General features: G+C 53.1%; 14 protein-coding genes across 14 annotated transcripts; 3 read left to right on the top strand and 11 right to left on the bottom strand.

Annotated features, from left to right (window-relative positions):
• Window positions 1-103: 103 nt before the first annotated feature.
• BKA58DRAFT_454223 (uncharacterized protein) lies at window positions 104-1913 on the bottom strand (the record flags this gene model as incomplete). The annotated part of the gene is made up of 5 exons (XM_046174504.1): window positions 1252-1913; window positions 1094-1202; window positions 786-927; window positions 493-575; window positions 104-434 (listed from the first exon to the last, which is right to left on the bottom strand). The coding sequence occupies exons 1-5, from the start codon at window positions 1475-1477 to the stop codon at window positions 104-106; spliced, it is 891 nt and encodes a 296-aa protein (XP_046027288.1). The 5' UTR covers window positions 1478-1913.
• On the bottom strand, window positions 1508-2966 carry BKA58DRAFT_437295 (uncharacterized protein; the record flags this gene model as incomplete). Its single annotated transcript, XM_046173479.1, has 3 exons — window positions 1508-1749; window positions 2636-2651; window positions 2703-2966. The coding sequence occupies 3 exons, from the start codon at window positions 2964-2966 to the stop codon at window positions 1508-1510; spliced, it is 522 nt and encodes a 173-aa protein (XP_046027287.1).
• Window positions 2967-5056: 2090 nt separating this feature from the next.
• On the bottom strand, window positions 5057-5803 carry BKA58DRAFT_119088 (uncharacterized protein). The gene has a single exon (XM_046164113.1). The coding sequence runs from the start codon at window positions 5762-5764 to the stop codon at window positions 5255-5257; it is 510 nt and encodes a 169-aa protein (XP_046027286.1). The 5' UTR covers window positions 5765-5803; the 3' UTR covers window positions 5057-5254.
• Window positions 5804-7031: 1228 nt separating this feature from the next.
• On the bottom strand, window positions 7032-8085 carry BKA58DRAFT_118975 (uncharacterized protein). The gene is made up of 2 exons (XM_046164111.1): window positions 7379-8085; window positions 7032-7321 (listed from the first exon to the last, which is right to left on the bottom strand). The coding sequence occupies exons 1-2, from the start codon at window positions 7717-7719 to the stop codon at window positions 7237-7239; spliced, it is 426 nt and encodes a 141-aa protein (XP_046027285.1). The 5' UTR covers window positions 7720-8085; the 3' UTR covers window positions 7032-7236.
• Window positions 8086-8227: 142 nt separating this feature from the next.
• BKA58DRAFT_379592 (transmembrane amino acid transporter protein-domain-containing protein) lies at window positions 8228-10310 on the bottom strand. The gene is made up of 4 exons (XM_046169822.1): window positions 9743-10310; window positions 9480-9695; window positions 9244-9430; window positions 8228-9196 (listed from the first exon to the last, which is right to left on the bottom strand). Exons 1-4 carry the CDS (start codon window positions 10219-10221, stop codon window positions 8435-8437), a joined length of 1644 nt encoding a protein of 547 aa, XP_046027284.1. The 5' UTR covers window positions 10222-10310; the 3' UTR covers window positions 8228-8434.
• A 9-nt stretch (window positions 10311-10319) lies between these two features.
• BKA58DRAFT_427908 (uncharacterized protein) lies at window positions 10320-11802 on the bottom strand (the record flags this gene model as incomplete). Its single annotated transcript, XM_046172995.1, has 4 exons — window positions 10320-10334; window positions 10589-10824; window positions 10876-11527; window positions 11674-11802. 4 exons carry the CDS (start codon window positions 11800-11802, stop codon window positions 10320-10322), a joined length of 1032 nt encoding a protein of 343 aa, XP_046027283.1.
• Window positions 11803-12274: 472 nt separating this feature from the next.
• Window positions 12275-13118, bottom strand: BKA58DRAFT_118922 (uncharacterized protein). The gene is made up of 4 exons (XM_046164110.1): window positions 13024-13118; window positions 12904-12962; window positions 12677-12836; window positions 12275-12561 (listed from the first exon to the last, which is right to left on the bottom strand). Exons 3-4 carry the CDS (start codon window positions 12819-12821, stop codon window positions 12362-12364), a joined length of 345 nt encoding a protein of 114 aa, XP_046027282.1. The 5' UTR covers window positions 12822-12836; window positions 12904-12962; window positions 13024-13118; the 3' UTR covers window positions 12275-12361.
• A 111-nt stretch (window positions 13119-13229) lies between these two features.
• BKA58DRAFT_356660 (ribonucleotide reductase) lies at window positions 13230-16380 on the bottom strand. Its single transcript, XM_046168664.1, has 3 exons — window positions 16254-16380; window positions 16039-16196; window positions 13230-15988 (listed from the first exon to the last, which is right to left on the bottom strand). Exons 1-3 carry the CDS (start codon window positions 16270-16272, stop codon window positions 13442-13444), a joined length of 2724 nt encoding a protein of 907 aa, XP_046027281.1. The 5' UTR covers window positions 16273-16380; the 3' UTR covers window positions 13230-13441.
• Window positions 16381-16609: 229 nt separating this feature from the next.
• BKA58DRAFT_437288 (ribosomal protein L17) lies at window positions 16610-17420 on the top strand (the record flags this gene model as incomplete). The annotated part of the gene is made up of 2 exons (XM_046173478.1): window positions 16610-16825; window positions 16872-17420. The coding sequence occupies 2 exons, from the start codon at window positions 16610-16612 to the stop codon at window positions 17418-17420; spliced, it is 765 nt and encodes a 254-aa protein (XP_046027280.1).
• Window positions 17421-17842: 422 nt separating this feature from the next.
• BKA58DRAFT_437287 (uncharacterized protein) lies at window positions 17843-18646 on the top strand (the record flags this gene model as incomplete). Its single annotated transcript, XM_046173477.1, has 2 exons — window positions 17843-17892; window positions 17947-18646. 2 exons carry the CDS (start codon window positions 17843-17845, stop codon window positions 18644-18646), a joined length of 750 nt encoding a protein of 249 aa, XP_046027279.1.
• BKA58DRAFT_118915 (stress responsive A/B barrel domain-containing protein) lies at window positions 18585-19677 on the bottom strand. The gene is made up of 4 exons (XM_046164109.1): window positions 19542-19677; window positions 19273-19482; window positions 19109-19219; window positions 18585-19052 (listed from the first exon to the last, which is right to left on the bottom strand). The coding sequence occupies exons 2-4, from the start codon at window positions 19465-19467 to the stop codon at window positions 18888-18890; spliced, it is 471 nt and encodes a 156-aa protein (XP_046027278.1). The 5' UTR covers window positions 19468-19482; window positions 19542-19677; the 3' UTR covers window positions 18585-18887.
• A 258-nt stretch (window positions 19678-19935) lies between these two features.
• On the top strand, window positions 19936-20791 carry BKA58DRAFT_118870 (uncharacterized protein). Its single transcript, XM_046164108.1, has 3 exons — window positions 19936-20118; window positions 20234-20538; window positions 20595-20791. Exons 1-3 carry the CDS (start codon window positions 20103-20105, stop codon window positions 20727-20729), a joined length of 456 nt encoding a protein of 151 aa, XP_046027277.1. The 5' UTR covers window positions 19936-20102; the 3' UTR covers window positions 20730-20791.
• An 891-nt stretch (window positions 20792-21682) lies between these two features.
• On the bottom strand, window positions 21683-23097 carry BKA58DRAFT_379581 (uncharacterized protein). The gene has a single exon (XM_046169821.1). The coding sequence runs from the start codon at window positions 22943-22945 to the stop codon at window positions 22139-22141; it is 807 nt and encodes a 268-aa protein (XP_046027276.1). The 5' UTR covers window positions 22946-23097; the 3' UTR covers window positions 21683-22138.
• A 2346-nt stretch (window positions 23098-25443) lies between these two features.
• On the bottom strand, window positions 25444-26489 carry BKA58DRAFT_118806 (uncharacterized protein). The gene is made up of 2 exons (XM_046164107.1): window positions 25771-26489; window positions 25444-25717 (listed from the first exon to the last, which is right to left on the bottom strand). The coding sequence occupies exons 1-2, from the start codon at window positions 26372-26374 to the stop codon at window positions 25560-25562; spliced, it is 762 nt and encodes a 253-aa protein (XP_046027275.1). The 5' UTR covers window positions 26375-26489; the 3' UTR covers window positions 25444-25559.
• Window positions 26490-27649: the final 1160 nt, after the last annotated feature.

Raw genomic sequence — 27649 nt, 5'->3', positions numbered from 1 at the left:
TCCAAAGCCCATCCACAAACTTCCAACACACCGCTCCGGGGGTTCCGACAACATTTACCACCCTTTACCATCCATACACCCAAATCTTCCCGATCTCTCCTCTTCAGAGTCGGAGGCATCCTCCGGGGTAGGCGATCGCTCTGTGAGTGTTGATCTTCGCCTTCATTTTCGCCCCCTTGGCAGCCTTCTTCTTGGGTGCGTTGACAAACATGCGGATCTGCCATGCCGAACACATGACGTTTTCGCAGATGCACTTCTCTTGTGCGGGGGCGGTGACGATGCTGTCCAAGCGGCCAGCACAGTTGATGTCTTTGTCCTCGTCCTCGTCAGAGGCGCCGTGCCAACCCAACACAGAACACTCCATACGGCACTCGGTCCTGAGCCCGACGGCAGTATTCTGCATCGGGTCGCAGGCGACATACTCTGGCCAAAGCCTAGCAAAGTTAGCTCATGCCTCATGTGCGGTTCGGATAGGATGGTGCTTGTACGTACCGCTGCGGTGCCATGCTCATATGTTCCGTGGACGGCATAGGCGCGAGCGATCCTTCCACAACAAACACACTGGTCCCACGAGTCTAGTGTGACGAAAGCGAACTCGAGGTTCTTGGGTCCGATGTGTTCGTTGTAGAAGTTGCTCAAGCGCTCTACGACGTCCACGGATGGAGCCGGCGTTGCGAACTTGATCCCATATGAGGGTTGCCAACGGTCTCCGTCACCGCGCCGAATGATGCCAGCGTCTTACGATTTCCCACGAAGACCCAAGCTAGAAGCTTTTACGAACGGACAACTCTGCGCAACGCGTTCAATACCGTTGGTGGATAAGGGCCCCGGCCTCGCCCTACCCAGTCGCCCCCAACCGAATAACTTGGGACGTCCTTGATGGTACTTGGCGTTCGTAACGTTGGCAGTGGCCCAGTAGTATGAGCGCTGTGAGAAGGTTAGCAAGATTGCACAGAAGTGTTGGAAGTGAGGTGCTTACATCGGCGCCGAAGCCATGTACATGGGTGCGGCGGATGAACTCGATGTGTTCTCTTCTTGAGATGCGTATGAGGCATCTAGTGAGTCCGTACCTCCACCTCTGCAGATAGCGCACTGGGCGGCACCGATGGAATCGAACTCGATGCGGAAGATCAAGCGCATGGCATCATGGAGGGTGTCGACGTGAACGATGTTGCGAACGGTGCCGAACTCACTGGCTAGATCTGCTTTAGTGTAAGCTTGGGCTGGCATCAGGTCTCGTCGAGTGCATACCGCCATACCCAGACTGAGTGTCCATCGGTGAAGGGAATGCTGAGTCGGCCACAACAGCTGCACCTGCGCGGCTCGCACTACAGCGGAGACAGGTAGTGTTCTTTGCGAAGTTGTGGTAACCGCAGTCGTTCTCGCCACACTTCCAGGGCGATGGTAGATCGTAACAGCAGCCTACATGATGCAGGAAGCTCTCGCGGAGGTCATCAGGAGCGTGATGAGGCCGCATTGTGTGTTGTCGGTGCACCAACCCCCATTGCTAAGGGAAGGCGACTTGCTGTTTGCGGGTCCAGAAAGCAATACGGCGTCCGCCGAATCGGGTGAACCAGCCCTCTAGTTCTGACTGCGTTGTGTCATGGGGAAGACCGCTCATGCGGAGATCGAGAACCTTGCTGCGCTCCGACAGGAAGGCGTGAACGTCCGCGCGGGCGTCCATGGGCTTGGCCAAGACGTCGGAGTGATTGACCGCAGTCGTTCTCGCCGGATTTCCAGTCTCCAGCCCTGAAGGGTACAGCGCCGGTGCCTCCACGCATGTGGCCGCCACCTATACCGTGGGGTTTGAGACGTTGCGGCGGTCATCATTCATCAAATGAGAGCCAATGCGGCTTTCATGATTGTGATGGGGGCCTGTAGAACAGAGCCATCGAAGGAGGTTGAGTGACGGTACCATGCCATACTCATATCCTTTATGAGAAGATTAGCAATGTCGCATAAGGAAGAGCTGAGATAGGGTACTTACCTTGGGGCTTAGGAAGCCCGCCGGGGCATAGGAGCCATTGCTCTCGTTTTTGGTGTGACGACTCGCCATCTCGAGTTCTCTTCTGGTATCGAACTTCTTGATAGCGAGTCATTCAGCCGTAGCATTCCATGCATACGGAGGGTGTGTAAGTCGAAACAAAGCCAAATCGTAGCACTCAACACTTGCAATGACGGTCTCCGGAAGCTTGACATTCGCGTTCGGCGCCTGGTGCAGCTGCACTCTCCGTGCGACGGCAAAGAATTAGTAGTTAATTTCCATGCGGTCGTTCTTGGGCTCGTCACACGGGCACATGTAGAGCCCTCTCCGGAAGCCATGATACCAGCGGCCGTTTTCCATCTAGTCGCTGTTCTGGACGGGCGCGGGACCACATGCACTGTCCGGAGGCGAGACCGTGTAGAGGACGATGGATGTACGGGGAACGATGATTAAGTACTTCAGTGCCTCTTTCAAGCGGTATCTGAACTCGATCTCAGCAAGGGGGTCGTGACGAAGGACAGGCCAAAGACGTGAGTCAAAGGAGGGGAGGGCCAAAGATGTGAGTCAATTGACTTGACAAAAGTACGGCAAGGGCTGTCGACATAGTCTGCGTCCATGAACGTAACGGGTGCAATTCGCAACCGTTCATACAGAGCGACTCTGCAGCCTATTTGATGTTAGTAAGTTCCAGTGCGGAGATTGCTGACGCAGTACACACCTCGAGCGGCGCCCGGAATGATGTCTTTGAGGCGAAGTCGAAGTAGTTGTTCTCGTAGAAGACCTCGAGGGCGACGGCCTGGGCATGCCCGGTGGCGAGACCGAGGAGAAGATGACGATGTTCATGAGGATCATCTTGAGGATCTCGTTGGGCAAGACAACGGACCAACGAGATCCTCCGCTGGCGAGCGCAGAGAGCAGTCATCTCGCGAAGCTTGGTGTCGACCTCGATAGATGTGGTGATCAAGGCCGACACCGGTGACATTCCTTGTGACTGTGGCATCCGGCTCGGTTACTACCAGCCACGATTGTCCTGAGTACTGAGTAGTATGTTAGTATGCAAGAGATGGAGCAAGGTTACACAAAAGATATTGACAGAGTACTGGAGGGGAGAGAGCAAGACGTTGCCAAAGGCGGGGTTCATGGCGCCTCGCAGCGACTTGGGGCCGGATGGTTATAATCGCGCGACCCACAATACAGAGCGCGAAGATAGTACAGCGCTCAAGCAGGCAAAGAGTGTGAGTGTGTGACTTACTAGGGACGCCACCATCGACGATGTAGCGCGCAACCGTCCATGAGTGCACGTATTAGGCTCGGAAAGCCTTGCGTTCGCCCGCCGTTCCTGATGAGATTGTCAGAGACTGCACGAAGAGACTTAGAGCGGAGTAGAGGGTCGACTTACTTGTGTGAGGAAGGTCGCTCATGTGCAGAACTTTGCTTCGCTCCGACAAGAGCCAAATGGGTGCCGTTGGGGCCTGTCAAAAGTTTGTATAGAGCTTCGGTGGTGGGGTGGTAAAGAGTTGGAGGGGGAGGTCGGTGGACGAGCTTATATGGCAGCCCTGGCAGCCTGGCCAGGCTTGCAGCTAAGGCTCGCGGCCTCACGCTCACCACCACTTGGCATCAATGGGTGTTCAGGATGCCCCTGAGGTCGTATCAACACCAGGAAAGCTGGAGGAGCTTGCTACGGGCTTCGCGGAGCTTGTCATACTGCTCCTCGGGCTCTGGGGAGGATGGGTGTCAAGGTATAGACAGGCTTGAGAGGAGACTCAATAACTTGGACCCTGAGCTTTCAGATTGCGCTATGAGTGAAGCAGAGAAGCAGTTGCGACCGTGCGGGGTGGCGGAGGCACACCCCAAGGGTGTAAATATGGGAGTGCAACTCCACCACGTCGAGAAAGAAACACCCGAGAAGTTGGAGGAGGATATCGTGAGCTCTGCGCTGCTTTTGGCACTGGCCAGATATTTTTTGGTCTGGTGGTGGTGAAGATACAGCGTAGAGGGAGTGGGTTGCCCGAGACTCCTCCGCAAAAACCAGCTCAAGGAGTAAAGGAACATCAAATCCTTCGCTGAGCTTCACAGGCGGGGACCTGGCAGCCTCATGCAACACGGAAGCAGACGTTCGTAAGAGTAGACAGAGCACAGCAGCGAAGCCCTGATCCGTACCTTTCCCCTCGCACTTTTTTGGACAGAATTGACAAAGTGGTTGTGGAGCCGCAGCTCGGACACGGAGAAACTCTCGAGACTCGGTGGAAAATCACTGCCTTACGACCTGGAGAATATCGAGTTGGCCGCGGAGGTGGCGGGCGGTACAACACCAAGGCCAGGGCGCCGGCCTGTGGCGTCACGACCACAAAGAGCTACCGAGTATCGAACGCCCTTGGGCTTGCCTACGCCAACACCTAGACCCTCTGACCTTTCTGGACCGGATCGCTTGTGCTACTGTAGAGCTACTATCTAGAGAATGCGAACGACCCTCGGCGATTCACCGCAAACCCAGCCCGCCGTATAGTCCGAACCCGCGATCGACAGTAGAGCCCCAGATTAGAAACATTCTGGAGCGCAAGCTTAAGACCTTGCAGCTGTCGCCTTGTTAAACACATGTCGGTAGTTGAGCGTCCAGGGTTCTGTACAGGCAGACATGGGGACGGCGAACGGCTTTGGGTATACGGAGAGGATCATGCCAGGATGGCCAAGGTACTACAACGTGGAGCTGAGATACCATGTGTGTCTTGTAAGTCAGTGTTTCCGAATTCATGCAGTAGAGGCTTCAACAGTTGTCATACATTGATGGGTCAAAACGCTTACGTGGATGCACGCAAGCACGAACAGGATCAGCGCGTGCAATGTATGCGTCAAGAGTACTGCAGAGCTATACATAATTCTACAAAGATATAGTACCGAGTCGGCGAATGCATCCCTTACGAGGTTGTTGACGAGAGCAACAAGAAGGTCACATTCCGGGTCTGGATGAGCTAAAGATGGCTGCCATCACCGCTGGGGTTATACATGGGGATACTGGAGGTGGCAGACAAGGTGCATATGTCTGATAGAGGCGATATGGCCTTGGAGGTGTCATGGATGCTGCTACAGGATCTTTTGTCTACGACAGACTTGCTCGTGGTCGGTGCTAGAGACTTTACTCGAATCAATGTGGTATTATCTACTGATTGAGATTATCGTCTTTCAGATGGATCTTTTTTGGTATCTTAACACAACTACATATCCTCGAAGCGTCCGTACACGGTCAGGAGGACATGCGAGCCAGCCATCCGCTTACTCAACTCCTTCCATTGCATCCTCCTTGAGCATCGCATACAACTCCCTCTCCAACCAGTTCCGAACCAAAGCAGTTCCCACCTTCCCACCCTTCCAGTTCACCTTCTTCCATCCCACCGGCTTCCCATCAAGACCAACCGGCCACTTCTCCCAAACAATCTCCAAATCCTCTCCATCCACACTATACGTCCACCAGCCTCTCGCAACAGTCCTGTGCTTTCCAGCCGGCTCCCTCTTGACCTTCTGCGTCTGACCGCAGAGGGATGTATACATCCAGTCTCCACCCGGAGGGTGACCGGCGGGAGGGGCACGGGTACCATGGAGGGCGGTTAGGCGCGCGATCTCGTCGTCGTAGAGACGCTTCAGCACGTGTTCGTTCTGAAGCGGCGTCAGAGAGGGGTGTGGGAGCGGCTTCCTGAGATGGCCGATCCAGAGGGGACAGTCCGATCCCTCCTCGAACGTGAGGGTCGTGATGGCGTTGGCGATCTTGGTCTTGGCCTGGCTCATGTTAGTACTGATGGTACATGTGATCGGATGGATGGACCTACTTCTTCTTCGACTGGGTCACGAGCGGGAGTCGACTTAGGACTGACACCAGGCTTTTCACCGGCGACAGAAGGGTCTTGCGGAATACGACCTGGGTCGAGGTCGGAGATGTCGCTCAAAGCATCACTCAAGACGCTGTCAGAGTCGGAATCCGACTTGTCGCCGTCGCCCACGTATGCCCTTTGCAGCTGACGATTCTTCCAGACAGGATTGCGGTTAGCGGACAAGATGCCCTGGTGACGACGTTGTCCGTCCACAACCCACTGCTGCCTCCTCGCTTCAGTCGCCTGCGCCTGAGCGAGCTCTTCTTGCTCAGTCTCGAGGTGGCGGGCGCAGATAGCTTTCGCCCAGTCCAATTCATCCCGTGTGACCTTTTGAAGGGCAAGGTGCGCGGTGATAATACGATTGGCTTTTTCTAGGTCGCGCTTCCACTGTGGCTTCTGCGCTTCCTTGATGACCTGGCTGGACTGAAGAGGGGTTGATGTTAGTGACTGCTTCCTATTGAACTGGGGTAACGGTGACTTACGAAACCGATTGGGGTAGGCGTCTCCTCCGGCAGTGAGGAGTTCGCGAGTGCATGACGACGAGCAGGCGTGTTCTTGTCCTGGACAAGCCCCGCCTGGTAGGCCGCGATGTCGCGACGAGGTTGAGCGATGGAGCTTGGCGACTTGTGCGCTTCTCGCTTCTCGCGAGCCATCTTGAATGAATGAAGAGGGTGTATAGAAAGTGGTATAAGTGTAAGAAGGAGGGGTATAGAGAATTGAGGTAGAGTTGTGTTGGTGGGGTTAGAATGTCGGTTATGTGTGGGCGACGAGGGAGTTTGTGCGTTTGACGCGAAACTCTTTCATTTTGGCGACCGCAACACCTCCTAGTTTTTCCGTCCTCTGATGTTTTGCTTTGGTCTTCACACGATCACCGCCGGCGGGCGATATAGCGTATGGGCTTTCGCATCGAGTGGTCGCACTCAGTCTCTGCTATCAGATCAGTCTTCTGCACAATGGCGACGAGGATATGTAACAAGATTTACTGCTGATATAGAAGTCGAGAAACTACTTGCCCTGGCTCATTATGGAGGGCTTCATGAGGCCTAACTAGTAGACGGAGTGTTTGTAAAACATGCTCATATCCACGAGACCGCCGGTCTATTTGCCATCTTCCATCAGGCGTGATAGAACATATGAATCTTGACCATGGAATGACGTTTGTCAGGCTGACGTGATCACTTGAATTGGAGCATAAGATGAGATAGACAGTAGGCAAACAGAATTGAATATGCATAGAGACATCAGGGGTATTATACAAGCGCTCATAGCGACATAAGAAATCCAACAACTCCGCGCTTCACATCATTCAACATCGTGAGAAAAGTAAACAAGAACCAGCCCGACCCGCCGTATTGATGGCTAGTCCAAAGGATGGCGCATTGAGTCGACTTAGACATGGTCGTGGCGTCCGAGCAACTTGCCCTTCTTACCGAGAGCCTTGGCCTCGCCCTGCTTGATCTTCGCAAGTCTCGCCCTGTATAGTCGTTAGTAGCTACTCGACATCACGTTGTTTGTCCACAGTGATACTTACTCCTCAGCAGCCTCACGCTCCAAACGATGAACATGTTCCCGTGCCTCCCTTACAGCATTCTTCGCAACAAAGAGCGCACGGTCGGCATCCCGCTCCGCAACCTCAGCAGTCATAAGACTCTGCTTAGCAGTCGCAATGCTAGGGTCTCCAGAGCCACGGCTGAACATGCCAGATGTACGCTTAGGAGACGAGGTGTATGTCGTGGTTGTGCGGCTGGTGGAGCTGCTATGGCGCGAATCCCTGTACGAAGGGGAAGAAGAGCGACGCCTGGAGAACATGGAGTGCTTCTGAGGAGGAGCAGGAGGAGGGCTAGGCTCCCGCTTGGATCCAAAGAGAGGCATGTTGCTGGTTGGGTGTAGAAGCTATGAGAAGCTTCAAAATATTCGATAGGAGATCTGGACTGCAGGATCCGTGCTTGGCTAGCCGTTGGGAATGATAAAGTTTGGAGTTTGGAGTTGAAGACTCGGAAGGCACATGCCGGGTCTTATATGTGAAGTCCTCCCTGTCATAGCGCTCCTCGGTCGTGTCTTCCCAGCTGTCTGTCAAAGTCGCGAAAGCAGGGTTCGGGAACCTGCATTGCGTGACGTCAATGCCCCAATGCAGGGGGTGATCTGCGCCTCCAACATCACAGCAAGCAGCCGCATCGTCATCGCTAATCTGCGAGATGAATTGGTAACCAAAAGAAACGTTCATCGCGATATTGTGAGATGAAGTTTAGCGTGGTGTTGAAGTTCGTTGTGGGTCTGTGAGTACGCGTCCTACGCCGGATCTGGTGCCGGAGGCACTTGGTGTACCGGACTTGAGCAGAGCTAGTGAGCTTAAGCAGACTCCAACTTCAAGGAATCTGGTGCCGGTTAAGCCGAGAAAGATGGGAATAAGTCTTCGTTAAGCTTTATTTTCGGCGATGCGACATTCGGTGTGCTCGTTAGCAGCAAGTGATAACAATATGTTCTGTCTAAGAAGGTCGTTGACCTCACCGGCCTTCAGCGCCATGCACATGCAACGTGTATACCAAAACGCCACCCAATGCTCGCTATACATATGATACAACATAGATCAACTACATTTGGCGCCTTCGCTGTTGCCCATCATCGTTTTGCTCGTCGTCTTGATGATGCTGATGACCATTACTATACCTCCAAATGCTGCAACAGCCCCAGCAATGTACGTCTTCAAGCTTCTTTGACTGAGCTTCATGTAGCAGAGAGGCGGCAGGATGAATGCCAATGCACATGCAGAAGTTGCGCCGAACAGTTCAAACACTATACCGAGATCGCAGGTAAGGAGAGAGAGCGTGAGGGCGGAGACGACTAGCGTGGTCGTGAAGATGAGATGGCGGTTCGGGTGGTAGGGCTCGTCCGGGAACCAATAATTGTTCATGACTTCTCGGCATACGAAGGCTTCGAGTGGAAGGGTCGTAAGCATGTTGAGCCCGAAACACAGCCGCGCAATATTGACCATGAGATTATCGTTCGGAAAGTTATTCAGCACGTTGCCAAGGGTTTTGTCCCCGAAGGTCAAGTAGCCTGACAGAGCCATGACAAGACATGCGACCAGAGATATGCTAGTGCTGTAGTGTGTAACGCGTGTGAATCGATCGATGGTGGGTTTGCGGAGGGAGCCGTAGATGAGGAGGCTGTTGTGGTGACAGACGAAGGCGAAAGCTATCACGCCGATTGCTTCGAAGATGCCGGGTCGGATGATGAGGTTGCCACGAAGTTGACCCTTCAATTCGGCGGGTACACGGAAGGCTTGTGTGACTACAGTTACTATGATGATGGTCATACTGACCAGTGCTAGACCACTTGCTTTGGCCAGCTGTATATTGTCAGCCCAAATCTAAGAGTAAAGCCCAGAGTTCCTACCTTCGATATGTCCCGATAAAGTGACAGTGGAAAGGATATGCCAAGAATCAGCAGGATCATGATGGCCCGTCTATTAGTCAGTAGCCAGAGAAACGGCATATCTGCTAAGGAAGGGAACATCGAATCTAAGACCCTTGGTATTGTGTCTCCGACTACGACGCAAAACGCGACCATGCCGCCGAAAGCGCTGTATGCTGTCAATACCCTTGCTGCCACAAGTCGCAGGGTGAACATACAAGAGCCATTGCGCGAGGGATATCGCTATTAACCCTGATTTCCCGAAACAGTGTTGCACCGTGGCTTGGAACGAGTCGGTACCGCTGAGCTTGGAATTTATGACAATGAGTCGTATGGTCCAGTCTACTACGATAGTAAGGCCGATGAGGAGGGCGGTGCCTGTAACGAGGCCTGCGTTGCGAACAGCATACGGTTGTCCGATGATACCAGCTCCTCTGCTGTATGTCAGCTTTCTTCTTTGTATTCGAAATTGGCGGCATACATTATACTGTTTGCCATGTTCATGAACGCGCTCCGCATACCGCTCCGTGGTCGCGCATTCTCGAGATGGTCTTCGGGATTGAAGGATTCTTCGGCGACTGTGACGCTCGGCGCCTCGATTCCGGTAAGCAGAGGAAGCCGCTGCGTCCTTTCCCGTCCGTCGCCGCCATCCAAGTAGTCATCTCCATCCAGCTCGAGCCAGTCGCCGCCATTGTTGTCCCCATTCATGCTCCTCCTGGGTTCCTCGAAGCGCACCCGATTGGGCGTTCTTGGCGCGCCATCAGGCCGGGCTTGTGCGAACGACGACTGCCGCTTAATGTTGCCATTTGGACGTGATCCTGGTGGTGCTGGAGACGCGGAAGTGGTTCGCGATGATGAGGGCGATGGAGACAGGTGTCGCGGACTTGCTTTGCGCTCGTGTTCGGGTTCTGAGTCGCTGTCTGAAGGGTGCTCATGCAGGAGCTTCTGGCTTTCGCTCATCGTGGCATTGTCGAAGTTCAGGGAGGTTTACAGCTTGAATGATCGTCGACATGTCATTCCCGACTTCTGACATCGGACATTGGACCCCTGTTTCGCCACTAGATCATATATGGCTTAGTGCTCATCGTCACTTCCGGCGAGAATTGTGGGGTGAACTTGGCTGAGGCATCAGAGTATTATTCTTGTACGTGTTCGATCATTCGCATTGCACTACATAATTGTGCTATCTATATTTGAGTTCGTTCAAGCTCAAGCCTGGGATTGTAACCGACGCATCTGCTGTGAGATCCTCCAATGCTGCTTTCAGGTTACATGGATGGTATGCGTAACGCGCATGCATCCATTCGGCCGATTTCATATTTTGCACCTGACCGCAAAGTGCGCTGAAGCTCAAATCGCGGAACGGGATCTCAGGTCGGGGCTGATCCAGACCCAGACGACATAATTCCTTCATCAGACTTCCAAGAAGATAGGAGCCACACTGGAAAGACATGTGAGAATCGCATAGGCAAGTATAATCTGTCCGACGATACATCTCAAGACGCTCCTGGAGGCCCTCAAGGAGAGACTCAATTGCCAGGTAACGCCTTGCGTCGATTTCATCTGTTGTGCATGAGAATATGTCTGATTGTGGCGATTTGTAAACCCACGTACCTGATACTATCGCAGGAATAGGGAGATCCAACGTCCTGAAGGACTCAGTAATCTGCCTAATGGATGTTGCCGTGGCTTTCGTGAACTGCTGTTCAATATCAAAAACCCATGCAATCCAGACCCACAATACCAGATCTCTACAGTGCATTTGGGGTATAGGTCTCTTTGTAAGCTCCAGGATCCACACCTCAGTGAAAACATCGAGAGCCTCTTCGAAGTTGTAGTAGTCCTCCAGAACAGCGATTTTGGCAAGCATTTCCAAGGACACTTCTCGTGGAACTTGCTTGTTGCGACCATGAACGATTCGCAAAACAATCAGGAAAGCTTCGGCATCCCAGTCGTGAGCCGTTATGTGGTAAAGGCCATCGGCTTCGTTACGAACAGACTCGGCGAACCCGTTCTGTGCTAGCATCCGCTTGAATGCGACCGACGCAAGTATCAGGTGGCGTGATGACACATGGTAATGGATTGACTCTTCTTCAGGCTCTTCCGGCAAATCCGGTGATGGCGTACGCTGCACAGCAGAGGAAGGCTCTGTAAGCGCGGTGGACCCTTCATCCAAGGTATACATGCTGCTGTCTGCAGGAGTCTCGACAAGTGCAGGTTCCTGATGAGGTCGAGATGTGGAAGGTTGTGGATGCTCATCACTGTACTAAGTCAGGACAATCTTGTCGTGCTTGATCGGTGGTATCCCTTTTCATACCCCGATTTCTTCCCTTTTTTGTTCTTCTTCTTCTTGTAAGATACACTCGACTTCCGTAAACCCGAACCCCAACTATCGACGTCATCTGGCTGCACTGGCACTTCAGACATGGTTGGATTGCGTCGTTCCTCCTCTGGATCCCAAGGCGCAAATATTTTACACGGATTCTTGAGCACTATGACCGTATCCGGATCCGGATCGATGATGTGGATGGTGGGTGCCATGACCGGTCTTGAGAATATGTAACGAGGTGAATGGAAGTATGTCTAAAAATTAAGTTGACTGGCAAGATGGACGTCTAAGTGAGATAGTGGAGAAGGGAACTGTTCAGCCTTTGGTCGAGAACTGAAGTAGGCTGACGCTTCCATGTCGCTTCCACACACTGCGCATCCATTACATTGACCTGCGCATGATGTCCAATAGTACATGCAGGATCAGCTATCAGTGCGGAGTCATGCAGCGATGTGTTTGCTGTCCAGCGCCAACACAACGGAAAAGTTGTGTCATTGGAGACTCACGTTACACAACGCCACCGAGCTGCATCACCAATACATGTTGGATAAGACATGTATGCAGAGGTCGGAATACAACGCGAGGAATGATTGGATGAGTCCACATAGTACCGCAAGCGCGCAACTGGCAAAGTCGTAGTGTAGTAGCTTGAGATTCTGGAGAAGTGCATGGAGAGATACCAGTTCGGCGGCTAGCGATGAGATGCGCAACTGCCATTGGCAGAGACCGTAACCATATTCTCCTTCCTACCCTGTCCCGCTCCAACACATCCTAAAGCGCCTTCCTAACCGCACTTTTAAACGGAATAATCTGCACATCCTCCAAATTCCACACCCCCTCCTTGACATAAACATCCTGCTTCAACCTCTCCACAACCTCCTCTCTCGTCTTAGCACCAATGAGGCACGCTGAGCCCTTCATCTTGGGTGGGTTTGTGTCGCCTTCTTTGATGGGTTCCTCGAGCATCGCTCCTGCAGGAATATAGCATTAGCACTATCATTTCCTAGTTGACGATGCCATTATGCCTGGTGAAGCAGACAGAAGACGGAACACCTGAATCGGAAACGAGAAGGGGTGTAAACATACCACCCCACAACCACATATCTTCCCTATCCGCCTTCAACCCCTCGAGATGTTTCGGGCGGCTCGCAATACGCTTCTGCAGCGCATCCTTATGATCAGGCACGATGATGAGCCATTCTTGTAGTGGAGCGCTGGATGATGATGCCATTGTGCGGTGGTGGAACTGCGGTACGAATCGTGTTGGTGTTGCGAGGTACGATGTGAGGGGACGGACGGAGCGGAGGGCGAACATATGTCTTGTAGCAAGCAGGTGGGCGTGTGGGGCTGCGGCTGTGAGAGCTTAGGAGAGCTACGAGGCAGTGCGGTATTAGCTTCTTGGTTGAGGCAACCGGGTGGAGAAAGATACGTACGGTATTTGGTACTTGGATCGTGTTTATAGAGGCACGCGGAGCAGTATGTACTTCCAAGGGCGCGTGTTGGTTGTACTGTTGTAGGGCGCAATGTGGGGAAGATGTAGCTTCCTGTTCGGAATTAAGCCGCGGCTTTCGGAATGTGTCACGCTAGTGTAAAAGCGTGGGGAAACAGAGGACATCACTGTGGGTAGACACAATTGCGCATGCGGAAAAAGCGTGTTCCAAAGAACGTGTGTTCGCTACATACATTACGTCTTGACAATAAACACATCCAACTCATGAGCTCATACCTCCTTGCGTTAATCCAAGCGTACCTACGCGTAAAGACCACCAACGCCAAATGACAATCAGGAAGACTGTATGCGTAAGAGCGCTGCTCTTACCTATGCCCGTCCTGCAGACGCACATGTATTGCTTAACCACTGCACATGACGCAGGACTCAGGGTTCTCTATCGAGCAAGCAAGGGCAGCTTCAGCATAGATGTCACCATCCCGCTCCTCGCTATCATCCTTGGAGTCCTCTTCTTGCTTATCCTTGCGGGTGATGTCCTCGTCCGGCTTGACCGCGGCGTCAGCAGCCACCATCTTTGGGCTCTCGCCCTCTTCCACATCAGCCTTGAACGGCTTGCTTGCGAGAGCGTTGCGGGTCTCCGTAGCAGGCGCTGGGATAGCATCTGGGGTGGCAACACCGTTCTCCTCCTTCTCAGCCTCACCGTTGGTAGGCTTGGTGGCGTACATCGGGCGAGGTGCCGAGGATGGAGTTTGCGAAGCAGTGACAGGTGAGTGTCGGATAGCCTCAGGCTGGAAGCCCGGTTGCTTTCGTACCTTGGGTAGAGCACGAGCAATGTTCGTGTCTGCAACCTTGAGGGCCTCTTGGTCGACAGTGAACTGAATAGGTGCCGAGGCAGCCATGGTGCGGAGGTAGTACATGCCAGTCTTGAGACCGGCCTTCCAGCCAGCAAAGTGCATAGAAGTGATCTTACCCATGGTAGGCTCCTTCATGTGGATGTTGAGAGATTGAGACTGGTCAATGAAAGCACCACGGTCAGCGGCCATTTCAATGATCCTCTTCTGCGAAATCTCCCACACGGTCTTGTAAAGCGTCTTGGTCTCCTCGGGGATGTTGGGGATTCTGGCGATTGAACCGCCATCAGCGATGATGCGGTTCTTCATGTTCTCGGACCACAGGCCCATGTCGACGAGATCCTTGAGCAACCATGGGTTGACAACCTGGAACTCACCAGCAAGCACACGGCGAGAGTAGATGTTGGATGTGTATGGCTCGAAGCACTCGTTGTTGCCCAGAATCTGTGATGTAGACGCAGTTGGCATAGGCGCAATGAGCAGGGAGTTGCGTACACCGTGCTGGGCAATCTTCGCCTTCAAGGCATCCCAGTCCCAAAGGTTAGTAGGTTCGACACCCCACATGTCATACTGCAGCTGACCCTGAGAGACGGGAGATCCCGGGTAGGTCTCGTAGGGACCAAGTTCCTTTGCAATATCGCATGAGGAAGTAAGAGCAGCGTGGTAGATGGTCTCGAAGATCTGGATGTTAAGCTTCCTCGCTTCGTTGGACTCGAAAGGAAGACGGAGTGCGAGGAAGGCATCAGCAAGACCCTGGACACCCATACCGATGGGTCGGTGGCGGAAGTTGCTGCGGCGTGCCTCTTCGACTGGGTAGTGGTTGACCTCGATGATCTTGTTCAGGTTGCGAGTGACGACCTGCGTGACTTCGTGGAGCTTCTGGAAGTCAAACTCGCCACGCTTGTAGTCGACGAAGGAAGGCAGGGCAAGGGAAGCCAAGTTGCAAACAGCAACCTCGTCAGGAGCGGTGTACTCGACGATTTCGGTGCACAGGTTGGAGCTGCGAATGGTACCGAGGTTCTTCTGGTTGCTCTTGCGGTTGCAAGCGTCTTTGTAAAGCATGAAGGGGTTACCGGTCTCGGTCTGAGCCTCAAGGATGGCGTACCAGAGCTTCTGAGCGCGAACAGTCTCACGCCCCTTGTTCTGCTTCTCGTAGCTCTCGTACAGTGCCTCGAACTCATCACCGTAGACATCAGCGAGGCCAGGGCACTCGTTGGGGCACATGAGTGTCCAGTTTCCATTGTCCTGGACACGCTTCATGAACAGATCGGGGATCCACAGAGCGTAGAAGAGATCACGGGCACGGACCTCCTCTTTGCCGTGGTTCTTGCGCAGGTCAAGGAAGCCGAAGACGTCTGCGTGCCATGGCTCGAGGTAGATGGCGAAAGCACCGGGACGCTTGTTGCCACCCTGGTCGACATAGCGAGCAGTGTTGTTGTACACACGGAGCATAGGGATGAGACCGTTGGATGTTCCATTGGTACCACCAATGTATGAGCCAGTTGCACGGATGCGGTGGACGTTGAGACCAATACCGCCGGCGGTCTTGGAAATCAACGCACATGTCTTCAGTGTGTCATAGATACCGTCAATGCTGTCCTCCTTCATATCGATGAGGAAGCACGACGACATTTGTGGCGATGGTGTACCCGCGTTGAACAATGTTGGCGAGGCGTGTGTGAAGTACTTTTGAGACATGTAGTCGTAGGTCTCAATGGCCTTCTCAATGTCGGCTCCGTGAATGCCGACAGCGACACGCATGAGCATGTGCTGTGGACGCTCGGCGACCTTGCCGTTGATGCGGAGGAGATATGAGCGCTCAAGCGTCTTGAAGCCGAAGAACTGGTAGTTGAAGTCGCGGTCGTATACTATAGCCGAGTTGAGCTCGTCGGCGTTGTCCATGATGATCTTGTAGATGTGATCAGAGATCATGGGTTGGCGGGTGTTGTTCTTGGGGTTGACATAGTTGTACAACTGTTCTACCACTACAGAGAATTGCTTCTGTGTCTGTTTGTGAAGATTTGATACGGCGATACGCGCAGCGAGGATGGCGTAGTCGGGATGTGTGGTGGTCATGTATGCTGCTGTCTCAGCAGCCTGTCGTCTGTTAGCCACTGGAAGGACATTGAGCTCGTTAAAAGCCGTACCAAGTCGTCTAGCTGGACGGTGTTGACACCCTGGTAGACACCAGAAATGACCTTCATGGTAATGGCGGCGGGGTCAACATGGTCGGGGTCGAGGCCGTAACACAGCCTTGACACTCGTGCTGTGATCTTGTCGAACTGTACGCGTTCCTTGCGTCCATCTGAAGTCAATCGTTAGCGGTGAAGATTTGAAGCGGTGAGGGCAAAGCAGTACATACCACGCTTGAGGACGAACATGTTGAATTAGAAAAGTAGTGGGGGTATCTGTGTGGGTATCGTGAAGAGGGAGTATTGAGGAGAGTGTGCAGGAGTGAGGGGTGGGTGGACGCAGGGACACTTATAACGCGTAAAGAGAAGAAACGCGTCCCGTCGCGTTGCTTGGGTCACGGATCCGTTTAGTGCTAAAGTGGTTGCTTGCATAAGCAGAGCAGGGATGTGGAGTCGGGGAAGAGACCGCCGATGCCCGAACTTTTCGCGGGCGACAGTATCGCGGCGTGCAAGAGGTTGAGGTAGTGCAGCAACATCAAGACGCACTCCACGCCCCTCCCGGCTTATACAGAACCAATTGCCCGTCATGGCAGGCGGTCACATGAAATATCGCCACCTTAGTCGGTCGTCGTCGCATCGTCAAGCGCTCCTGCGAAACCTCGTCACATCGCTCTTCAAGCACGAAACAATAGCGACAACATGGCACAAGGCGAAGGAAGCACAGCGGTTAGCTGAGAAGCTGATTACCCTCGGAAAGAAGAACACCGAGGCGACGCGGCGGAGAGCGACACAGATATTCTTTGTACGAACCACAATGGCATGTCCAGAGCGCGTACTAATACCATCAGGAACCAAATGAAATGGTACCCAAGCTATTTGGCCCCATAAGAGAGCGCTACGAATCCAGACCCGGCGGCTACACCCGAGTACTCCGCGTCGAGCCCATGAAAGAAGACCAAGCCGAGTCCGCCATCCTCGAACTCGTAGACGGACCAAGAGACATGCGCTTCGCCATGACCGCAAAGACACTAGCGAGGAGACCAGCAAATCTAGGCCTGACACCCGGGATCACAACGCACGTCAAGAAGGTCACACAATTCCGCAAGGACGGTGTAGACGGCTTGCGGGATATGGTTGAGAGTTTGCGGGTACTACATTCCAGAGGTCTGGACAAGAGAACATTGCCCGCGCCTAAGAAGGTGTACCCAGAGATTGCGATGAAGAGGGACATGCATTACTTTGAGGAGGTTGATATGGGCAAGGCCCCGAATAAGGTCTTCGGACCAACAAAACAGAAGAACATGATAGAAAGGCGCCGGAAGTTACAGCAGGAGAAGGAGGAGCGGACGACGGAGCATAAGGAGAGGATGGCAAAGACGGCAAAGGTTAAGGCGTGAGATGCCACTCTAGAAGCGAGGGCGCTGCCCCGCGGAGCCTTCTGTAGCAAATGTGTAAATGTACAACAAACAGATGTTCCATACAACTTCCACGCGGATTGATCAAGCAACTTTCGAGCAAGCTTTGTGAAGCAGCGTACGTCTATAAAACAGGGCGGGTGATCAAAATTTCCCTTAGGAATCCTAGTGCGAATATGTCACCCGGCTTGTAATTTGCTCGTATATGCGCTCGAGATGTCGAGGTGACCCAAATATCAGAGTTTAGTATCTGATAGTGAAGGATCCCCTCACTTGGCTAAACATCGCAGTGACCACGACATCGACTCCGAGATGGGGCTGGCTATCAGTATATAAACACGCCTTCTGCGACCTTGTCTCCCTTCCTCCTTGATCCTCTATACATTATCTTCTCTATAGCCAGTATGTCGTCCACCAACCAACAACAGCCATCTCAAACGCACCCACGTATATCGTAAGTCGTTACCCCCTGATTCCCCACGATCCTCCACAATGCTAACCTCAGCAGAGCACCCAACACGGCCGTCGCTCAGATCGTGGTTGGCCCCAAGGCAAAGCGCTTCCAGGTGCCCCTCAATGCGATCGTCCACTACTCGCCCTTCTTCCAGGCCGCTTTTACCGGATCCTTCAAAGAAGCCCAAGAGAAAATCGTTACGCTCTCCGACACCCAAGTTGGAATCTTCGAGCTGTTCGTCAACTGGCTGTATCGTCAACGCTTTCCCACGGAGGCCGACTCCCCGCAGCTACTTGCACTCTACCGTCGCGGCGAAGACTCCTCCTTCCAGTTCGATAGGCTCGTTAGACTTTATGTTTTCTCCGATAAGTACGATGTACCCAAGTTGAAGCGCCAGTGCCTAGATGCGCTCTTCGACCACTTCACTGATGAGGACGCACTACCAGACGTCAACGACGCTGTCTACGCGGTCAAGAACTTGAATGACCAGGACCCTCTTCTTCTGATGATCATCGATAATTTTTGCTACTGGGGCGAGAGTGCTTTATGGAACGTCTACAGCATCCAGAAATTGCCAATCCCGTTTATAGCACGAATCATGAGCCAACTCAGCGAGTTTCGACATGGTGGCCGCGATTCAGTTGATCAGCCTGATATGTGCGATTATCATGACCATGCATCGAGGGAGGAGAGGCAGGTGTGCGAGGATAGGAGGGAGAAGGCGGCGCAGGCGCAGGAGATGATGCAAGATTGAGAAGTTGGAGAAGCGTTGGTGGGTTCCTGGGGACTGACGATCGAACGAGCTGGAGTTTCAGAGTGCTTTAGGGCATAGGAATTTCACTGGCGAAAGTGATAATTTGGAGTTGTGGAGTTGATCATCTATTTTGCATCTCGGATTGGCGAGTAATGGTATAGCGACGAAGAAATGGCCTATCGGGCGAGGGAAGTCGAGCGCGTTGTTCTATCGGACGCAAAGTAGACTGCTTTTCTTAGAATTACACACTTGTAAAAACCCCATTTTGATAATCGACGACAATTGCTTTCTCGAGTGCCGATGCAGCCGCCTCTTTGAATGCCTTGTGAACTGGATCGTCATTAACGTAGTAATCACGGTCTTCGATGGAATGGAACTGCAGGACAAAAGCGTGGCTGATGCCGTTCTGGTCGATAAGGTCAGATTGTTGACGATCTCCAAACTTGGATCGGCGCTGAATACCTGCAGATTCTCAGTCGAGATATCCTTCCCTCCCGAGATCGAAACAATGTACGGCCTGAGCGTAGTTGGATGTATGCATGTTTTCTTCAGCCCAAAGAATTGCGCAATCACCTAAGAAGTGGTCTCAGCGTCGCTCATCAGCGTGGGTCTTGCGCGCGTCTAACCTCCTTGACAGCGAATTTGCTGGTGCCCTCTTTGAACTGGAACAACACGATATGCGTGGTGTAGGGTATGACTGGCCCATAGGGGCCGAAGAAGTACTCGGCGAGCGAATGTCCCACCGTGCGCGAGAAAAGTATGAGGCCTGTAGCGAGAAGCAGGCAAACGACGAGCCCGAAGGCCTTCTTTGGTATCATCATGCCGCTAGGAGATAGCTCCGTGGAGCGTGTAAAGTTGGCAGTGGTTCGATTCAAAAGCAAATCTATGCGCTCACTTTACTGCGAGACAGCAGCGGAAGCGCATTGGCAGAGGTGCGACAAGGATAGAGGGAAAATCATCCCCCTCCCCGACGCAAAGGCAAGGTGTACCTGTCAACGAACCGAGGGGGATGCGAGCGCTAAATCCTGGAAGCACATAGCCCGCAGCCGCAAATTGCTGGCAGATGGGGTAGTGGGTCCGAGCTCCCTGCTCACTCCACTTCCAAGTGACGTACCTGAATGAGAAACGCACGAAGGAAGCACGTCGAAAGTCGAAAAGCCAGTCTTTGCCCGTGCTGTGGCCATGCTAAAGTTGCTATGGCGTACAGGCCAGACCCGCTCCAAGGCAAGTGGATGGGACTTGCATCAATTGGGACGGGCTGAGCCAGGTTCTGGCTCGATTGTCCACGATGGGTGGGGCCTTGGCATCTACGTCATAGGAATGTCAGGTGCAGGCCCTCGCTGCGGCTACGACTACAAAAGAGCTCGTCTTCCTGGTCTCCTGCAAACCATCACCACAAGCAAACTCACTTTACTCTCCCCCATAACCTCATCTCAAACCACACACTACCATCACAATGGCCTCCCTACACTGTAAGTATACACCCACTCCACGTCCAAGCTGCTGCCCGCACTTGCACGAGCAATTGCGCCATATCTGGCAGCTTCAGCATCCGAATTGAAGAACCTGACTAACAATTCATCTCAGACCTCCCTCCCGTCAAGCCCTCTGCCATTGCCCTCGGCACGGCCTTCAACCACGCCGTCTCCCTCGCTGTCCTCGGCCCCGTCTTCGGTGACGCATACCGCCGCGCACAGCAGGCCAACTCCAAGGAGGAGTACTTCCACAGCAAGGAGGCTGCTACCGCCGCCGCATCATGGGGTAGCTCCGTCCTCGGCTCTGGTATCCAGGCCTACGGTGTTGGTGCTCTGATCAACGCTACCGGAACTCTCACCTACAAGGGTGCTGCTTACCTCGGCTCCCTGATCTTCTTCGCCTCCGCCGCTCCCTCCGTACGTCATCCCACATGCCAACCAAATATTCCGAACGTACACTAACATGTCAACAGATTGTCTCCCAGGTCGTCACCGAGAAGCGCCCCATGGACACCATCGCCATTGGTGCCCTTGCCCGTGTCCTCGAGACTGTCGGTCTCAGCATGTTCCTCACCTACTGGGGAACCCGCACCAACCCCTTCGACTAAGCGTCTCGCCCCATAACGGCAGAGGAGTTTAGGGATTCTCATCTTTGGCGGTTTAGATTGACGCTTCAGTCAGCGCATGATGCAGATGATATGAGCTAGCAAAAAGCTTGATAAAAGGCTTACTTTACGATGTAATATACCTCAATGAAGGAAATAATTCATGCACCCATCTCAATGATGCAATCGTGGTGTTGTGTTGTTCGTGCTTCCATCTATCCGTATCGACGTTCTCCATATCCGTGAAAATAGCAATTGAACATGAACTTGTAGTGTAAGCTATCCTGACAGATGATGCTAATTCGCCTTCTTCTTTCGAGTTACGGCAGGTCTTGTTCATATCCTTTGGTGTACTTGATGCGTGCTTGGAAACATCAGTGCACTCTGGTATAAGCTTCGGGATATTGATCCCTCGCGTTCTATTAACATCAGACCTTACCCAAGTCATAGCAACCGAAGAAAAGCTCTGATAACAAACATCTGTCCGACTCGCTCTCAATGGCGTTGACGAAACCGACCTTGGTCTTGCTGCGAAGACGTGATAGTAATGTTGAAGCATGACAACTATGACGTTGAACAACCTTGTGCCACGAGCCAATCGCAAGTTTCGCAGAACATTTGTGGTCGCTGTATGCAGCTGCAAATACCATCTGAAGTTACTTGTTGAGACTACAGCTGTAGGATGCATTGGAAATAATATGCATGCCAGCGTAGCTATCATGAAATAGTATTCGGAGTCTAATAGGTTTCTCCATCAGTGCTAATAAAAAGAGTTGCAGAAAAAAAAAAGGTCACTGCTGTAAAGACCATACTAGTAACTGGGTTCTTATGCTTGTAGTGATACGTTCTGTCCGAATCGTGACCGGATCTTTCATTTTAGTTTTAGAAAGTATAACTTGTTTACTAAACACGAAGGGAAAACTGTTTGTGTTGTAGTTCGAAAATCCGGGATTTACGCGCAAAACTCCTGGTCAATACAAGAATATTGAGATACAGCAACGCTTTTGTAGATAGTGGTCATTATTTAGGGATGCTGTATTGCTTCTATCGACTCGCTACCTGTGTGACTACCGATTCTTTTAACACAGTATCTGCTGTGCCGGTGTTGCGATATCTAAGTGTTCTCCTGGAGTATGGACAGCTGCTGATGAGGTCTTCGGAGTTGATCCTGCTCGTGACACTGAGAAGAGCGATGTTTTGTGGTAGCTCGCACTGTGGTCTGGCGTGGAGTAGACATGCCATCGGCCGGGACCCCTTCCCTGAGAGGAACTCCAAATGCGACCGCGATGCTGCATTACCAGCGTTTCGAAGCATGAATACAAGCTCCATACGATCGCCAGCTCCTCAATGTCGACCGCTCATACTCTGCCGCAGCTATTCCTAATACCGCAACCTCGTTGCGCTTTCTCATCTCACCCCCTCCCCGCCGCTTCCAACAACCCCGACACAGTCGTAATCCTATACCCCCTCCTCTTCAACACAGGCAACACCTTCCTCAACATCGGCGCCGTCCACCCCCTCCGATCATGACAAATAACAATACTGCCCTCCCTCACCATACTAAGCACATGCCTCGCATTAACTGCCGGATGCGCAATCTGCGGATCATGAGGATACACACTACCCAGCACCATCTGGTACCCCATGTCCCTAATCTGCGCCCTCATCTTCGTGCTGAAGAACCCAGAGCCAGGACGGAAGTAGCGCGGCGGATGCGGTTTGCCTACTGCGTCGTAAGTGCCGTTGATGTAGCCTTCTACTTGGGTTACTTCTGCGCTGAGGGTTGAGGGGCTGAGAGAACGAGATGGCTCGTCGTGCATGGCGTGGTTTCCTAGTTCCATGCCGCTTTTCACGAGAGCCTGGAGCGCTTCTTGTCTTCCTGAGACCTGGCCTCCGATTACGAAGAACGTAGCATGCGCCTCGTTTTCTTCTAGGACTTGCAGGATCTCGCGCGTGTACTCCGACGGCGCATCGTCGATAGTCAAAGCAATAACTTTCTCTGCTCCTGGTGATGTACTGGGTATAGGCACGTGCCACAGCACATCCGGCCACCTCCGTTGAAAATACCGTATCAACACATTCGGCGGCTTATAGATGACGTAAAAAGGCAGCACAAAAGCTACCATCACAAACACGAGGAAGAACATGGTGTACATGCGTCGTCGGCGCTTCGCTCGCGTTGTGGGTAGGCGGAAGAGGCGCAGCGGAAGGCGGGGCATGGTATGCCGGTGTACAATGGGATTTCAGGATCGCGATCTTTCATCGTAGGGAATGCGGCGCGAGATTGGAGGAAGCCATGTGGGGTAAACGTATAAAGTGTGAGTTGGGGATGCGCGTTGGTGGTTGCGCGGGTGAGGCTTGCTCGTGTTGGTGGTGGATCAAAGGGGTTAGGGGCATGTGCAGGGTTGTTCCATCGGGTCTAGCGCAGACACGTGCAGCCGTGCTTTTGGCGAAAATCGCGGTCCGCGAAGTTTCTTCTCTTCTGTACTCGACAGCTACTTCGCGCATGATGCGTGGTATCTTCGCCAGCACGTCGCAGCAGATTGTCATGCGTACATCTGTATATGCTGTCATGGCACATTTTACGGCTTACAATTAGGTGCTTATGTCGTGTTCAGAGTTTGAAACGACTGAGGTCCACCAGGATATACGCGCCGCGACCTCACTTCATCCGTACTCGTCCGTACATCACGATCCTCAATTTTTGTAGAATCAGGAACCAATTTGTCACGCTTATTCGAACAGCTACAACTTCGATATAAGCCCTCTTAGAATGTTCCAAGAACGACTCCGTGAGCGTTTAATTGACCTGGCTGCCTCTTTTTGTGGCTACTCGGGTCTCATTGCGTTCATACATTCCTTGTCTAACCTCGTTGCCTTGCGTTATTTTACGAGGGCCTTGGATGATCTGGATGCATCTGTCATGTCGGATTCCGGCAGCACTACGGCTGTCGAGATGTGATGAGCGGCTGTTATATGGGTCTACCGGTGCTCCTACCCGTCGACATGACGATACGGACACCGCGTATTGACTACTCCTGTAACGATGGGGAAGCCTTGGCGGTAGTTATGGATGACAGCGCGGAACGTTATAGGCATAGCCACTGCAAGTCAGCCTTGTTCATTTCTCGAAAGGGTGTCCTGGGACGTGCAAGAATGCCTCACAATATCTTAGCATTTCCATATTGACTCTGGATGACTGATCTCATCTCCGTATATTACCAATCTTGTAGATAGTCGACGGCATTGTCTTGACCCGTATACGGCGACTAAGAAGTGATCATCGATAGATGAATCATTGCTTACCCGTTTTGGACTTACTCCGCGTACTTGTGATGTGACGGCTTAGCTACATCTTTAAGCTTTTAGCTCCCGTCAATGCTGTTGTACCGTTGAGACACATCATCTCCGCGACGCCTCAATTCGGCAGTTGGTCACAATTGCAGGTTCGCGGCTGATGCCTTGTCGGCGGCACGAAGCGAGGCTGCCATCGTTGTCAAAAAGCAGAGTGGATGCTTGTAACGCGTTTCATCGGAAACAAGTTACCGTAGTGTGCGTGTTGGCATCACATCGTGATCCAAGACTTTGATGTGATGAGCGTCGACGCGCGTGCAGCAATCCCTCCGGTGCATGTATTTGGTCATCGTGAGCAACCTTCGGTCCAAAAATTCGATAGTTTGGGCTTCAGAAGAATCGAGAGCAACACATATGACTATGTACATATAAGGCTCGAAGCCCATCGTACGATTATGATGGATGCCAAGTGTGGAGAAAACTAACCGCTGCCAGAGCAGCACATGGTTTATCGATTAGGAGAGTACAAGGTTTCGAAAGGATGCTCTCGAGACTAAAAGATACATCGGTGTGAACGGCTTCAGGGTACGAATCGGGTAAGCGAGTAGATTTAGAGTGTAGGGGGAATCCCGAAGGTAGGGAAACTTTGCACACAAGAAGGCCCGATGCGCGAAAGGAATAGTCCGACGAGGTGGAACTTGGTGACTGGGTAAAGCTCGGATGAGAACACCATGGGCCATGCGGCAAAACTCTGCAACTTGGGCGAAGATTTGCAGTCTTGATACCGCGTTCCGGGTAAGCTCAAATTAGAAGTCCGATATACGGTGAAGGTCCGAAGTCGATGGTAGTTTGGCTTGGTATTGCTACTTCTGTTCCCAACGTTCAGGGCCGGCACCAGCAACGTGATGGGTGCGGTCGAGGATCAGGCCGCGCTCCCCTGCATGCCTTGTATGTTGTGCATAACATTACGGCTGCTGTTCGCACGGCTGGTACCCTCGTGAGCACAGGGTGCTCCTTGTGTAAGCGCGGTTTTGCCAACGATTGAGGTTCTTCTAGCAACATTCCCAGCAGCGGGGTTATTGCGCTAGGTTTGAGCACAATCTGCGGAGAGCACTCCGCGGCTCGTCTGGACCGACAAGGTTTGGCGAGCGATCGTGGGGGAGGCCTGAAACGCTCCTTGTGCTGAGATGCCGTCCTCGGCATTGGGAAGTAGACGCTCTGGAATGAATGGAAGGTGTCAAAGTCAAGAGGGCCCCTACAGGGATTTGCTGTGCAATTAACTGTATTGGAAGAGGAATTTGGGTGCATCGGTAATTGCTGTCTATTGTCAAGACATGCCGCTGCAAAGACCGAGAATATACATTGCGGTCAACGTCAAGAGACGCTAGATGTGCTGGTGCGCTACTAGTAGAGCGTAACAAAGATGCTCGTCTGACATGCGTATCCTACAGGTGTATGTTGTTACAAAGTCGTAATGCATGAATGTACAAGGAGTGGTTTCGATGGCCCGTGGGCGGATGGGTGAAAGTCTGTTCGCAATTAGACTGGCGGCGTCTTGGGCTTTCTCTTGCCGATGTTGTAGCCCCAGCTCCTTAGGGTTTTGACCACCTTGGGGAGGACGGCTGCGGTAAGTGGCACGCGGAAGAAGATCAGGGATTTGTGCACGAGGTAGGCTAGGCCGAGCTGTGACCAGATTGCTGTAGTGGTTGTCAGCGTTGTATACAGCACCAGAAGCAGCGGTCTTCCATACATGCGTTTGAGCCACCGTCATGTCCTACAGCCTTTCCAGCCTCAACGTAGCCTTCCCTCGCGGTGGCCTCGGCAGTGGTCTCGTCGGCTTCGGCCGCTACTGGCTTCTTGCCTGCGTCGGGAATGACGAGGCGGACGACGCTCCAGAGCGCATTTTTCAGCACATGCTCGTAGTGGCCTATCCTGTCCGTTCCGAGTAACCGCACTGCCATGAAGCAGAGGGGAAAGTCGATGAGGGACAGTCCCAGGTACACTCCGACCGCCGTCCAGCCATACTCGCGAGAAAGCTTCTTGAGTCGCTGTGATACCGAGGGCGCAGGTTCGGGACTGCCAAGGTGTGGCGTGGGGTTGTGCGACTGGACCGTAGGTTTGTCGCTCTTGAAGCGCAGAGAGCGGAAGCGGCGGCCGAGGGCAGATCGTTGATAGCGGAAGAGCAGCAGGGCGCCTTGGTGCAGCGATTTGCTTCCTAGGCTGGAACGGGCGGCGGGTTGGGCAGAGGTGAAGAAGTTGCGGAGGAAGGGCGCCGATGGGCGTGAGGCGGCACCTCTGGCGGCACCGCCAAACGGCAGCTGGGCAGGCCACAGGCGGGCGACTCGTGGCTTCATGGCATGGGACGATCGGAGATGGGCAGGGCAGGTGAATCGGTTTTCACGTGGGGCGGTGTGGTCGACTCAGGCTGGTTGTCGCAGCGCTCAAAACCTCGCCAAAGCTACCGCCGTTGGTGCATCGTCACCATTGCCATATAATTTAGTCAGGGTCCGTCCATCGGATCATGGTAATGCCGCTCCCCGGCCTATTCACCGTCGCCGCACGAAAGCCCATGGCGCCATGCACCGCGCTCGCATGCACACTTCCTAACGCGATTGCCGACTCTGCTTTACCCGTAGATACCACACGTAGTCGCTGCGCGGAGCATACCGTGCGGCGACGGGCATCATCCATACACTTTGTGGTTCTCGTCTCGAAGCATTCGACGACGCACAACATCCCGCCATGGACGCGCTAGAAAGAAACCAGAGTGTACCGAGTCACTGACCGAAATGTCATTGCCGCAACCCTCGTGTCATTGTCGTGGCCATGTCGCATGTCGGATCCTACCGATGATATGTCACGCCGCACTGATGGCGTGAAGCAGGCCCAGTGGAGCTGCCACTCAACAGTTTCGCCCATCTCTGCAAGAACTGTCTCATTTCCTGGACGCCTTCAGTTTCTACATGGCGAACTGACCCTGCCGTTCGCGTGCGCACAATCTCAGAGTTGCCTGACAGAAGCGTCAGCCCGCATTAGCCCAACCGTGGCCAAGAGCTTCCTCGGGGAGTCTCGAAGCGTGTTTCCTGCAAACATCTGTTGCAGTCCATGACCAGAAGGGCATAGCCAGAAGCCCCCTTGCGGACGGAACATGGGCAGCACTTGCAGCGACGCACGCCCGACTCCTCCGCCTTTGCTTGGCCAGCACCATCAGTGTGATGTCTCGCAAGCGCGCCGGTCATTTGCAATGCCAAAAGCCCGTCGAGCACGCCCGAAGTGTGGCGTCAATAGGTGCGCCTGCCAGCCGGCATCACGCTCGAGATGCATCGCGCCAGCATGGGCCTCCATGGCGTGCCGGATTGCATTTCACGCGTCGTATTTACTGTGCATCTTGAATTCTAAATTGCGGGGTCACCACGCGTAGCTTTATTATCGACCGTGCGGGTCCTGCTCTCGCTGTATGCGAACCTGTTCGCTGGTACCGAAAGCGCAGGAGTAGTGGAACAGGAGTGCCCTCCGTTACAGAAGTTCAGTCAATACAATCGTTTCACAACCCACTCTCCTCGCAACCGCATGCCATTATCCCGTCGCCTCGCATGGGGTGACTCTTGGTGGGCGGTGGGGCTGATCAT

The sequence above is a fragment of the Alternaria rosae genome (assembly GCF_020736505.1).
Source record: "Alternaria rosae strain MPI-PUGE-AT-0040 chromosome Unknown BKA58scaffold_3, whole genome shotgun sequence".
NCBI lineage: Eukaryota > Fungi > Ascomycota > Dothideomycetes > Pleosporales > Pleosporaceae > Alternaria > Alternaria rosae.
This window is presented reverse-complemented; position numbering and strand designations above follow the sequence as displayed.

What these genes read in the sequence shown, in the direction of transcription:
- BKA58DRAFT_118870 (XM_046164108.1), top strand. An exon ending in TCGCCTCCGCCGCTCCCTCC is followed by an intron (nt 20,539 to 20,594) that starts GTACGTCATCCC and finishes ACATGTCAACAG; the next exon opens with ATTGTCTCCCAGGTCGTCAC.
- BKA58DRAFT_119088 (XM_046164113.1), bottom strand. Translation starts at nt 5,764, where the DNA reads ATGAGCCAGGCCAAGACCAAGATCGCCAACGCCATCACGACCCTCACG.
- BKA58DRAFT_379592 (XM_046169822.1), bottom strand. Translation starts at nt 10,221, where the DNA reads ATGAGCGAAAGCCAGAAGCTCCTGCATGAGCACCCTTCAGACAGCGAC. An exon ending in AACATGGCAAACAGTATAAT is followed by an intron (nt 9,696 to 9,742) that starts GTATGCCGCCAA and finishes GACATACAGCAG; the next exon opens with AGGAGCTGGTATCATCGGAC. An exon ending in TCCCTCGCGCAATGGCTCTT is followed by an intron (nt 9,431 to 9,479) that starts GTATGTTCACCC and finishes GACAGCATACAG; the next exon opens with CGCTTTCGGCGGCATGGTCG.
- BKA58DRAFT_118975 (XM_046164111.1), bottom strand. Translation starts at nt 7,719, where the DNA reads ATGCCTCTCTTTGGATCCAAGCGGGAGCCTAGCCCTCCTCCTGCTCCT. An exon ending in GAGCGTGAGGCTGCTGAGGA is followed by an intron (nt 7,322 to 7,378) that starts GTAAGTATCACT and finishes ACGACTATACAG; the next exon opens with GGCGAGACTTGCGAAGATCA.
- BKA58DRAFT_379581 (XM_046169821.1), bottom strand. Translation starts at nt 22,945, where the DNA reads ATGCCCCGCCTTCCGCTGCGCCTCTTCCGCCTACCCACAACGCGAGCG.
- BKA58DRAFT_118915 (XM_046164109.1), bottom strand. Translation starts at nt 19,467, where the DNA reads ATGATGATACCAAAGAAGGCCTTCGGGCTCGTCGTTTGCCTGCTTCTC. An exon ending in GCAAATTCGCTGTCAAGGAG is followed by an intron (nt 19,220 to 19,272) that starts GTTAGACGCGCG and finishes ACCACTTCTTAG; the next exon opens with GTGATTGCGCAATTCTTTGG. An exon ending in TCTCGACTGAGAATCTGCAG is followed by an intron (nt 19,053 to 19,108) that starts GTATTCAGCGCC and finishes CTTATCGACCAG; the next exon opens with AACGGCATCAGCCACGCTTT.
- BKA58DRAFT_118806 (XM_046164107.1), bottom strand. Translation starts at nt 26,374, where the DNA reads ATGAAGCCACGAGTCGCCCGCCTGTGGCCTGCCCAGCTGCCGTTTGGC. An exon ending in TGACGGTGGCTCAAACGCAT is followed by an intron (nt 25,718 to 25,770) that starts GTATGGAAGACC and finishes CAACCACTACAG; the next exon opens with CAATCTGGTCACAGCTCGGC.
- BKA58DRAFT_118922 (XM_046164110.1), bottom strand. Translation starts at nt 12,821, where the DNA reads ATGGCATCATCATCCAGCGCTCCACTACAAGAATGGCTCATCATCGTG. An exon ending in AGATATGTGGTTGTGGGGTG is followed by an intron (nt 12,562 to 12,676) that starts GTATGTTTACAC and finishes ATATTCCTGCAG; the next exon opens with GAGCGATGCTCGAGGAACCC.
- BKA58DRAFT_356660 (XM_046168664.1), bottom strand. An exon ending in CCGTCCAGCTAGACGACTTG is followed by an intron (nt 15,989 to 16,038) that starts GTACGGCTTTTA and finishes AACAGACGACAG; the next exon opens with GCTGCTGAGACAGCAGCATA.